The sequence below is a fragment of the Gymnoscopelus braueri genome, assembly GCF_963280865.1.
Source record: "Gymnoscopelus braueri genome assembly, chromosome: 19".
In the NCBI taxonomy this organism is placed as follows: Eukaryota; Metazoa; Chordata; class Actinopteri; order Myctophiformes; family Myctophidae; genus Gymnoscopelus; species Gymnoscopelus braueri.
The window spans coordinates 26,323,183-26,336,393 of NC_137621.1; the positions used below are offsets into that span (position 1 = coordinate 26,323,183).

The 13,211-nt window shown below is 41.0% G+C and overlaps 1 protein-coding gene across 2 annotated transcripts in view; it reads right to left on the minus strand.

Annotated features, from left to right (window-relative positions):
* Window positions 1-13,211, minus strand: part of stxbp6 (syntaxin binding protein 6 (amisyn)) — an 80,150-nt gene that overhangs the window by 64,470 nt on the left and 2,469 nt on the right. For both annotated transcript variants that reach the window (XM_080413269.1, XM_080413270.1), the window contains exon 2: window positions 5,454-5,674. In XM_080413269.1, the coding sequence (XP_080269395.1) occupies window positions 5,454-5,607 (154 nt within the window). In that variant the 5' untranslated portion in view covers window positions 5,608-5,674. The remainder of the gene's footprint in view (window positions 1-5,453; window positions 5,675-13,211) is intronic.

Genomic DNA, 13,211 nt, shown 5'->3' on the forward strand with positions numbered 1-13,211 from the left:
GTCCTAATCAACACCTGGGTCTACATTTCTCAATAGATTAGATACATTTCTCAGTAGGGACACCACCTCCAACCACTGCAGATGTACTAGTCATATTGTATTAACTCTACCATGCAGATTGGTTAAAATAAACAAATATTCATTTAAAATAAGGATTGCAGCTGGTTGCAAGCAGCAGCGTGACCATTTTATTTCAGTTCTGATGGGCGTGGCAGTGAAAATCTGATTGGAATCACTCATTTTCAGCTGGATGCTAATAGCATGTTTTTACGCTTACCTGCACGAGTAAAACAACTCTTTACAATGCTTTATAATTGGCCCTGATCCATGATTAATTTTTTATCTTTTTTTCTTTTCTTTTGTTTTACAGCTAGTAGGCGGGTGCATATATGAAAAAAAAGCACCTTACCCTCAAAAAATTGGAACAAAAGGTTTCTCAACTGTTTTCTGTAGTATGTGGTGTCCTGAATAACATACTAAAAGTCTACCAAAGTTTGATCACTGGAAATGTGTTATTTTTAAGATGGCGTCCAAGATGCCCAAAAAATCATTAAAACAGCCTAACTCCTTCATTATTTATCCTAGACAAGTACTTTTTGTGTCTAACCCTATGTTTTGGGGGCCTAGGAATCCATTGGACTTGTCCAAATTGCAGAGATACAATTAGATAATTGTGAAATCAAATATTTTGTTTGTGACCCTATTAAAAACCTCTGAAATGGTCACCCGTTTCAAGTTAACTTAACTAATTATATAATAAATGTCCAACAACTTATATTATTTTTTTACTGGAACAGGATATCCTCAAAACATAACAAAACTAATAGTCATAATTTGCAGTAGGCTAATTCAGAAGGTGGTGGTAGAGAATATTATCAGTTGATAGATAGTATTGTTTTCAATATTGAAAAGTTTTGGATAGCTCTGTGGATCAAATTTAGCCCAAACTAAATTTGTCTTTCACTATACACCCCAACCCCAAAAAAATTATTGCATTATGAACCAATCTCTCTGCACCCCTCCCCTTACCCACCCCACAGGAACTTCATAACTCCTCCCCTATATACACAAGACAATTTATTTTTCTCGTGGACAAGCGCAGTGTCATCTTGTAGACACAAGATTTTGAAAAACATTAAATAGTGGGGGGTGGGCCGGTCTAGAGTTTAGTGGGCCTAGGGTTCCCCTCAGGTGGGTAGAGGGGAGTATGGGGGTCACTGGATTGCTCCCTGGGCATTGGAGCGCAGAAGAGCAAAGTTAGGAGCCAAGGAGACCCTGAGCTTCTCCTCTCCCCCATGTCCGACGTGCAAAACCTCCAAGAAATTATACGCCATTTCAACGAAGACAGTTCTGCAAACGATACATGATAGATAAACTTGTATCTTTGCCAGATCTCACTCCAAGTGGCAAAGGGAGCCTTCGCTGTCCTCGTTCTCAGCTCCTCCAAAAGCAAATTAGCATTTGGGATGCAAACGATTTCTAAGTCACGGCACGCTGGAGGACGGAGTGAGGAAGAGGCAGAAATTAAGGTATTGGAATTTAGCTAATGCGTGAGGCTGAGAGGAGTGTCCCTATGTCGCCTGGCTCACTGGATAGTCCCACTGGTTCCAAGTGGCTCCCGAGATAGCCTCTCTTGAGTTAGCTTCGGTAGTGAGGACAGTCCCCAGTGGTGGTGGTTGTAAGACCTCCACATGTTGCAAGACTGTGTCAGGTAGACAGTCGTGTCCCTATGTATGCTGGTCCCAAAATGGACCTCCTGGCGGGTCTGGCTGGCTGCCTATGCCCGTGATAGGCGCTTGTGAGTGGGCATAGGTAGTGAGGAGGGTCGGCCCCCTCCATAGTGGTGGTTGTAAGACCTCCACGTGGTGGTGCATGACTGTGTGTCAGGCAGACAAGGGTGTATATCGGACTGGCTCACAGGAGAGTCGGTGGTGGCTGACCATTAATATTCCCAGCAGGGACACAGCCCCTTATGGGCGTGGAGGTCGGTTAGATTTGGATTCTATGGGGAGACTGGAGCCCAGGGCGTCATGGGCTGTCCCCTATACGTACCTTCTTGCTGTTAAAATTATCCAGAAAAAAAGGTTCAAGCTTATTGCCAGCAGTACCAATCACAATATAAAGACATGTGAAATTAATTTTGCACTAAAACCTCACACAACTACAAGTCTCAGGAATAAAGAGATGTTTGTGACAAGCACATCTGCACCTTATCCACGCCACACTCCTCCACCACCCCTGCCTAGACACCCAGTAGAAGACACTAGATACATGTTGTGATAGCTCTGTACTGACTTGTACACCCTCTCTAGGCCCATGAGGGGCCATTTCTCTCCACTGTATCCCCGCTGAGGAGCCATCTTCCCCATAGACCAGACACGTGTTCATTTTTTTCCTACTGAGTGTAGCGTTGTGAGCTTGTACATCGTCTATTTTCACAATATTTGCCTCTTTCTTACCTAATATTTGAGATAATATTGAGTCGTAAGAGTGATTAAATAGTAACTTTAGAAATGTGCAGATACCCTGTATACACTTATACTGTATGTTGGTTTGTTTACTGTTGAGTGAGAAAACAATGTTGCACATTAAGCTAACCATCTGGGGACCCCCCAAAATCATTTGGGGGACCCCCAGTTTGGGAACCAGACACCTTTACAAACAAATTGGTGAAGACATTTCTCGGTAAGGAATTTCTTCCAAGATTTGTGTAATATTCCCAGTACATCACTTGGCAGCCATGTTTTTACAAATGTCCCAGTACCACCCAGTAATAATTAATATATTCCTTATTGGTATCAAAATAAATCTTGAAAGCTTCAACAGAATGTGAATTACATATAGGTGATGCATTCACCAATCCTGGGCATTATGGCATGTAGAAAAGGGAGAATTGTCCAATTACATTGTTAAACATGCTTATAACCAATTGCTTTAATATATAATTGTACGTATAATCACTTCACTATAATTTATATAAGCTAATTGGATTCCTAGATCACCAAAAGTACTTGTTTAGGATGAATAATGGAGGAGTAATGGTCTTTTAAGGAACTGGCGGCGGCCATCTTGAAAATGTTACATTTCTAGTGGTCCGATTTTGGTAGACTTTTGATATGTTATTAAGTACACCTGATACTACAATAAACCATTGAAAAACCTTTTGTTCCAATTTTTTGGGAGTCAAACCATATTTGCACCCGCCTATAGTAGAGGATAAGCACTTTTGTCCAGAGTTTTACCAGCTATTTTAGGGACTGTACCCAGTAGCCACCTAGTCACAATCATGTCTGTCACCCCTGATTCTAACCTTCAAACTCCCTGTCGGGCCATAAGCATTGACACTGCATATTGTCTTGATTAAAAGATTTCTCTGAAGCTTAAGGAGCAGATGATTTATGGATTTCAATTATGCCAGGCAGAATGAGATGAGGATTTTAATACATTTCAGAGTGACAGAGCTGCGATAGGACATGGAGGTGAAGGCTGCCGCAAGGGACGTGATGAGACATTTATTTTGCACATGAAAATAAGTATGAATCGACTGTAAACCCCTGCAGGGAAAATAAACTGTAGTTAAGACGTCACGTGACTGGCATTTATGGCTACATTTCATGCTTTTATGTGTACGAATTGAAACACATTAGCACACAGCGTTAAGCTACATGATTATCGGGAGAAAACCTTGAATAAAAATTGTGTATTTACAGGTGTTTACTGTATAATTCATATCTATTGCCTCCCAGTCCAAAATAAGTGGGCTTGAATCTTGGTTAGATTAAAGCAATGGAAGGAATTCGTAAAAGCACTTGTTGATCTATTCCATTCAGGGTTAGAGATTAACCTTTTTTTTTTTTTTTACATTTCAGGGGTGCTGAAATATTATATAAATAAAAAAATAAAAAAGGTTATTAAACATCCTTGCAATTTTCAAATGAATGGGGCAACTTGGTAACAACTGAAGCTAATCCTTAAAACAGCTTGATAACTAGAGATTTAGTTATTTGTTCAAGGCTGAGTTTCTCATTCCTCTACAATACTTCTCTGGATCACCCAATGTGGTTAAAATGTGCGAGAGCCTGTGTATTTTAACTTTCACATTGTACGCTGCCAGTTTCTCTGGCAAACGGGCAAATAGGAACAGACTGGAGTGGACTCCTCACATATCAGGACAATGTACGTCAAAGTGAAACCCATGCAATATCAAACTGCTTCATGGTGGATCACGGCCTATAAAATCAAAGCCAGCCTTGTCAATAGAAAAAAGGACAGAAAGAAAACAGGAAACTTGCGCTAGTGATCCTGTCTGTGTTGAAACAGGGGTTGAGAGGTTTTTCCACTTAATGTCTTAGTTATACCAGCATTGTTGTTTGAAGCGTTTTTTACTAAGATATAGTCTTATAATGCAAACACACTGCTTGCCGTGTGCGCTAATGTACAGATGGTGGGGAGTGATGCTGGCTGGCAATTTAATAAACCACATCTTGTTTTTTTATACAGTACTATGTCTGATCAGTGGCTTTGGAGGTCGGGTTCAATCCCAGGCCAAGTCATACCAAAGACTATTAAAAAGGTTGTACCCAATACAGTATATATACATAACATTATATATAAAACATGGCACAAAAAGTTCAGAAATTTATGTTTTAGTAGATTATTTCTCTATTGTAACAATGCTTCTTGGCAATAATTTTCATACTGTTGGAATGCCTGTTTATTTCCCCTTTAAAATGGTGCCCAATTTTGCAGAGCGACTGATTTCTCACCGATCCGACCGATACGATCAACTTTAGCTATTTTCCTTATTCCCTCAGTTGCATGACTAATTGAATTACTGAGCGAAATGTCACCTCACATTCCAAGAAGGAAATAGAGGGGGAAATGTTTTAAACAAAAACAACTTAACCCCAATTTTAAGTGAAACAATTATTATTCAATTTCAGACCTAATCTAATTCATTTAAAGGAATTGACCCCAAAACCAAGGAGGTGTAAATTGATTAAGCGTGTCATGCCACTGGCAGGAGAGACATAAACATGCTCATCAATGTGAGCATTAGCGGATGAATTAGAGGAGACGTGTTGAAATGTGACTACGGGTCTCCACTGTGCATCTCCTAGTTCCAAGCTGATGAGGCTGACAGTGAGCATAATCACCAAGGCTAGGCTGGGATCACATCACAAGCACCGCCATTGATGTCATTCCATAATAACGCGCACACACACACACACACACACACACACACACACACACACACACACGTTAGAGGTACATGCCACACACTATTGTATCTCGTCTCTGTGGCTACATGAGAAGAGAAGATTGAAGGGAAATACAAGACAGGAGTGACAGGGAAGTGAAAAATAAAATCCAAAATAAAGAATAAAGAGCAAGGATAGTACTCCACCTAAAAAGTTAAGAAATCGAAAAAATAACAAGAGAAGTCCACCGACCTGAGAGGCAGATGAAGGTCATGTAGTCTCCCTGTCCTCCAGTAGCCAGGAAGGGAATCTTCTTCTTGGTTCTGCGCTTCACCTGCACGGCCGCCACCATCCTCTCATCAAGAGGCGTAAACACCTCCTTGCCGATGGCCGCCTTGGCGCTCATGTCTCGGGCGGGTAGCGATGAGCAGCTGACAAAGGGGTAAGTTGGAGGGGACGAGAACCACTCTTGACTGAAGAGGAAGAGACAGGGAGGGTATGGGCAAGAAGCAATATGTGAGATTATACTGTTAAGGGAGAGGGATGAGACAAGCCACCTTGTAAACGTTGTTACACATCAGGACAGTGGAGGCCCAAATAACACTGTGTGAGCCAAATAAATCAATTCCTTTTCAAGCAAATAACTAAAAACAGGCCGTTTTCTTGTGGCCAATCACTCCCTTCCACAAACACTCATATCCAATCTCATTTCACAGTTTCTACAGCTCGCTGCAAATGGCACCATAAAAGAATGTAACGACAGAGGAGGGAACCAGCTCCAAATGTTAGGCAGGCCTCCCCATTTCTGTGTGTTTGCGCCAATCTCCACAGTCCACACTTGTCTCTCCAAATGCCTCACCAATATTCTACTTATAGGCACTTCCCCCGTCAGCAAGATGAAATTACTTAAACCGAGACTGTCGACGGTTAAGTCTTGCCAACAGACAGACCAGCAGTGGTATTTCTATTATTACAGCCATCTAGGCTGGGGAACTTGTCTCACTTGGTGACCGGCACACGTCATTGGGGACCGAGTGTGTCGGCTGATGGTGACAGGCATAACAGCTCAGTGTGCTTAACTGCAGGATGCGGTCATTAAAAGTGGGTTAATTAGGTCCAAATGCTCTCAAGAGGACTATGGAGCTTAATCATCTTCTCAGCCACACACACACTCAAGAGACACACAAACAAAAACACACACACACACACACACTGCCTTGCTGCCGATGCATCACTCTAAAGTGTGTAACAGTCAGTTTCAAACAGTGGATGAATTACTCTGCTCTGAGGCATAGCAACCCAGGCTGAAAAACAATGCCCTCATCAAATTGGATTTCTAATAAACAACAGACCGCAAATGCTAAGTTGTTTTCTGAAAGCTCAAGTCAGCTTCAAAGAATCGTCCAGCAGCCAGCAACAGAACTAGCGGTATTACATGGTTGTTGAGATGAGTGGTAAAGAGTCTAGTTTAACTTCCACTCCTAGAAGCCCTGAATCCAATTTATACTTTGTCGTACAACTGGCTGCGTCTTTTAAATTCTAAAAAATTCAAAGATCTTGTAATGCAGCCAGTTGTTCACATAGTTCATTAGTGCAGGGGTTTTCAAAGTGCACACTCCCATACCAAACTGTCGGTTTCACATGAGGTGAAACCGACAGCTGACAGTGACAGAATGAACAACAAGAATTAAGGTGGCACGATTATTGTTCACCGACACCATATAGGCGGTATCGGACGATATTAGGTCAAAAATGTATCAATAAAATATGTTCTATCAAAAGGGTCTACCTACTGTAGAAGAAATAAGGGCAAAGAAATTGGAAACATATTAAGTCAAAATAAATGCTACTGTTGGTATTTTGTCTACTACATTTAAGTTGCTTGAACTAATATGAGCTTCAGTAGGCCTAATAAATAAGGTAATAAGAACACACCGATTTTTTTGAAGTCTGCATCTGTGTACCCAGAATGACAGTTACTGTTTAATCAAGACAATCTCATTAGGAAACATACATTGGATACTAATGGTCAAAAAGTACATTACCGGGGTTACAGTATAGTAAGTTATGTCTCACCATAAGTAACATACTGTACTAATTAGATATTATATTACATGTTTAAACGTTATTCATGTTATTCATCTTATAATTACTCAACATTTAATCGCAAGATTGTACAGGTAAATCCTACTGGAAACGTATATTGCAATATAGGCTTTGATCGATTTCACCATGGAATCAATCGTTTGATTTTCAACTTTACTTGAATAATCACTTGAAAATGACTCATTGTCTGTTCCTGAGGAAGAGGCCTTGGCAGATCTGACTCTGTTTTTCCTCCGTCAAACTTTCTCGCTCTGTCTCTCTTTCGGTCTCCCTCTTTCTCTCACAAATTGGCTAGGACAGATGGGCCCTTCAAATATGCTGGAAGAATAATTAGGGCTCAAAATGAGTGGCATTAATTGTTATCTGCATTTGGCCGATGTAGCCCATTTAAATAATGTACATATTTAAACATTAGTACGGTAAACAGAGACTGTCCTGGAGTCTGACCCTTGTCTCAAGGGAATGTAAATGTAATAAGTAGACAGGAGTATTTTAAGTCTGAAGAGTAAACAAAGATGGGAGCCAAGATTTTGCGGAGAGTAATTACTGGCCAATATAGTCCTGCCTTCTCAAGGAATCTTGAAAACTTCCAACATTATATCTCTAACAGTATGTCATGAAACAGACCCGCTCTCTTCCTTGAGATAAGATGGGACACCTGTTCCATACTTGACCTGCTGTCAAAAGCACAAAAGGTCTTCCTCGTTCCATGGCCAGATCAGCTCAAACAATATGAGAAAAGTGCAAGTTACATTTTGAATTGCAGTGAGTGAGTTCATGGGTACTATGTAATATCAAAGTCTCCTCTGATAAAGAAAAGAAAGACATACTGTGTACAGATCAAATATGTACTGTACAGTCACTGTTAATCACTGACATCCTGTGCTGGAGCATTGTAACAAATACCAACTGAGAACATCAAGGCTTTTGAATATTCAGACTTGAATATTCAAACATTTTTATTTAACATGTTCACTGGTGACAGCTCTTCCTCTCCATATAGCAGCCGGAGCCTGGCTTGCTGCATAGTGCATACTGTAACTGAGCTCTAAATAACTATATGTCTATGAAACAGGATAATAGAAATGAATTAGTGAATGGTGGCTGGTCTTTGTCATCTGTCCTAAATATTTCCATATATATTGAGAATATTGGGAATGCTGAGCATCTTCAGGGCAGCCCAGCACAGGCTCACCCGGCCCTGGCAGCTCTAATCAGGAGAATCTCTCCCTCTCTCCTTCATGGTCCTCCAGCTGATGTAGTAACACCCCCAATCACCCTGCAAGCTGTCACCAGCAGAGGAGAGTCTTGAGCTTCCCCATCTCCTCCAGTCCCTTCAGATGGCCAACTGAAGCATGACGTGAAGGAGGGTGGGGGTTTATAAGTGCAGAAGGAAAAAGTAAGAGTGAATAAAAAGGAAAGAGTGAACAGGCGACTCCAGGCAGTGAAATGTAGCCAGAGTTGTTCCACTATCACAGTGGTGTGATCCAGGGTGTTAATGCGCTGGTGAAAACGACACAGATATTTTACTGCTGCTTATCACACAATTTTCCAGCAAAGCCCTTTTTCAGAAACACTTCATTTAACTGGGGCTGCACCTTGCCAAGCAGTGAAAGGAGAAAGCCGTGTTCCTTCTCATTCCCCAGACTCCCCCCTCTCAAACAATGCATTAATGTGAAATGTGTTCGGGCAGTGCTGCTCGCGCCTCTCTGGCTCTGGGGGCCTCTTTTGAGGGGGACCTCACAGGGACCTGCCACAGCAGCACCAGCAACAGCCCGGTTCCAAACACCCAGCTAGAGGATATGGAGCGTCATCATGGCCTGAAAGGCCAAGACTGGAGTTAACATCAACCACTTCCATGTACCTCACCTCCTTTTATCATTACTTGCAAATCCAGAATCAAATTGGCCATTGAGAAAGACTGGAAGAGACATTTCAGAGGAACCATACAGGTTTAATCTTTCTGAATTAGAAGTCTGTTGCTGGCATGCTTCCTGTGTACAGTCTTGGCGAGTGCTTGTGAGTTCCTCAGAGAGCCATCTACAAGTGAACAGCAGTGAGCTAAATCACAGTGAAGGGCTGCTGAAGCCTGATGGGACAGTGAGGCAATGGACTTGTCTGTCTCCCACGCGTTGAATTAAAACTGTGCATGTGTGTGCGCAAGAAACAAGAGTGATTGGCATGGGAAATCACATTCCTATGCCTTATCTTTCATTCACATTCCTTAGAGAACACCTAGCACTCAACAGGAATTAAAGCTCCTCCTTAGCTCTGTGAGTGAGAGGGAGAGCAAGTCAGTCCACACAGGGCTGCAATTACGTGGAAAGGAATATCTATAGTAGTGCCAAACAGAATGCTTCTGTTTTGGACTACTGTCAATTAAGGATGTGCTGGATGACATTCTCTTTCCTGCACTTGTCAAATATACCCTGATATAACAATCCTTTGTTAATTAAGGAGTGCAACTTATTCCCAGAGCTTTGAGGGGCAGAAGGAGGAGCAATATTTTAAAGACATGTTGAGTACTGTACTGATGTGACAAAAGGACATGACTCCTTCTTCTCTGTGGGGGAAAGTAATCTAATCAAAAGGTTTCTCAGATGACTGTACCTCAGGCCCAAAAGTGGAGCTGTACCTAATTTCCATACCACCTACTGTATATAACTGTAAATATAATATCCGCTTCATAAATGGTATCTGTCTAGATAACTGACTCAACAAGACAACATGATCCCTATTCTGGCAACAGTTCATCCGCCTACAGCTGACTAACCTTGGCCTCTCCCTATCCTCCCACCTTCAATCCATCACTCCCTCTCTCTATAGAACATACACTAAAAGGAAGGATGGGCTCCATTATTCAAGAAAACACTCATGCTTGCTCTCTCGGCTCCAAGATCTTCCAAAGAAATAGCACACTTCACCTCATCTGCAGGCTCTTGACCGCGTCTCACCTCCCGAGGACGCTACTATATGGACTATTGGAGGAAGAGTGATGTCATACAATAGAGGAACATAGACTACGCAACTTTTGCCCATTTCATCTCTCATAAGATAATGGGGCGATGACATTGTTTATGTGCTCTCAGTGCCAGCATAAAACATACAGTAGAATTATTGTTAAGAAGGACTGTCTTATAGAGGGAGCAGCACAGAGTCATCCCAAAAAGCACTCACCCTTGACACAAGCAAAAACACTTCAGTCGCAGGACATTTGGGACACTGGAGGGTCAATTACTATTAGTGTTCATAGTGTCTTTCAGTTATTTTGTTGTACAGCTAGTCCCAACATTTCACGCTGAGGACAATTCTCTGTGGTATTTTGAAAGCTGAGTTAGGAAAGTCAGTAAAAGTAGCCTATTTATTTTACCAGTATTTCAACTAAAACTGTGTTTCATTTGCTCTGGGACCAAACAAGGTCTCTCTCTCTGCTATAATACACACAGTCACACACACACTCTCTCTCTCCGGTAACGCTCAGGAGATTTGTTCATTCAAAAGTAAGAATACGTACAAATTGTTATAATACTAATCAAATTCTACAGAGTGCACTTACTTCCAAGATCAATAGATGCAATAAACACAAAAACACAATCCCAAGATACAAAGAAGCAAAAACTATAGTGTTTACGATCTTACTTTCTTAATTTAAAGGAGCACTTCAGAAGTGTCCACAGCCCACATCTGAGATGCAGAGCAAGTATAGGCAGAAATGGTATCTTATAATGAGCATTAGTGAGTGAGGACCAATTATATGAAGATAATGTTGAAAATGGTGATGTGTTCCTTTAAGCCAGTGTAGGAAAGGTATATGAGGGCACAGGGGAAGAAATAGCCCCCAATGCCCATCCATCATATCCTGTCCGCACGCTTTACAGCAACAAGGTCCAAAAAAGCCAACATAGTGATACAGTATCTCTCAAAATGTATCTCATCTGTTGTGCAATACGTTAGGAAAATCATGATTGCAGATGTCTTGAGACGGTGTTAATCACACTATTAGTCATGAGCATAATATGGGAAATTAATTATCATCCTACAAATAACAGAACAAGTGCCAAACTTAGCCATAACCATGAGTAGTGGGTTACACAGTGTAAACACTGGCCAGAAAGCTGACCTGTCAATTCTCTCTGCCAACTGGTGGTTAGACAAAACCCATATAGGCCTACTGTACATTTATATATATTTTTGCTGATCTTCTGTTTGTCCTGCACCATTACCAGAGTGGATGTACATGGCCTACCTTCTAATTTATATAGTACATTTAATTTAGCATGAAGTTAAAACACTGTACAGAGTGTATTAATGACTGAGATGGGTTAAGGACCTGTTTCAGCATCCACGATTAGCACTCCTGCTTCAAAATGCTACCAGTCTTATCTTAGTCCTGCAGAACATCACAGTAGCCTGTGTTACTAACCAAATTGTAATGCTCCCACTGAGGACACAGACGAGCAATAACTCTTCTCATATGACCAAAACGTTTTTCTAAGAAGAAGTATTGCCTGACTCCCAAGTGCAGTGGACTGCAGACTTGCAAAGAAAATAAATTCAAGGCACTCCGTCTTTGATGAAAAAACTTTGAGCAAGGCAACAATATGACCAACATGTGTCGACCTAATAGGTCTTCATCAGGGTCTCTTAACTCTTAAAGGGATATTTCACTTTCACAAAAAAACGTAGTAGTATTTAAAGTATTTACATATTTGATATTCATTTCATCAGACACGCCCCCTATACAAACCCATTATAACTTCAAACTCCTTTTTTAACATGTTAGATTCATCAAAAACACATGTCCTTGGTTCTGGTGACTCACCCTGCCCTCCTAATACGTGAGTGGGACGTGTTTTTTCGATTACTTTTTTCATTTATTTAAAAAAAAAAGTTTTTTTTATTGTATTTAATATATTTTATTTTCCAAAAAAAATATTAAAAATAAATGAAAAAGGTTACCGAAAAAACACGCCCCCCTCGCGTATTAGGAGGGCAGGGTGAGTCGCCAGAACCAAGCACGGGTGTTTTTGATGAATCTAACATGTTAAAAATTGAGTTTGAAGTTATAATGGGTTTGTATAGGAAGGGGGCGTGTCTGATAAAATTAATATCAAATATCTAAATACTGAATCAAGCAACTTAAAAACGGTCTGGGGTACTCACAAAAGCCTGAGTAGACGATAAATTTACCAAAGTTTTTTTCAAAGTGAAATATCCCTTTAATCCCATATGGTTGACCGGAGTCCCTCAGGGCTCTATACTAGTGTATTTTCTGTTTTCTGTTGTTGTGGGGAAAGCTTTTGCTAAAAATAGCCGATCGACGAGCTTACAACGCGCAGAGTTGCGTCGCGTTGTGAGCTTGTCGAGCTGCTATTTTCATCAAAAGCTTTCCCCACAATACGAATGCTGGGGTTTAAGTGGTTAGCAATAACTATCTCTACCATTGATGACGATGACCTCTACCTGTTGTCTTTAGAGGCAGGACAAGCAAGGACCAATATATTTTTCAGGATGACAGAGCTGCCGGTGAGGGTTAAGTGCTGTGGTACCACGGAGGTGTTGGCTAAACATCAATCAATGAACAACAGCTAACCCGCAAAAATGTTTACAATTTAGTAAACAACATTTTTGGGAAGTGTGACAGCAGACCAGCGATGGCTGAGTGTGTAAACAGCACAAAAATGAACAGAACATACCACTCTAATAGACTTCCATCTCACTAGTGAGATTATCATCACAACAGCAAAAATATCAACTTAGCAAATAGCTAGAGGGTTTAACTGGAAGTTTTAAGCTAACAGCTATACTTGCATGGTCAGAGTGAGTTGATGTAGATAGTCAAATCAGTTAAGTAATATTAGCAAATAACCTGAGGTAAAACGGCACAATAAATTGTTCTTACCA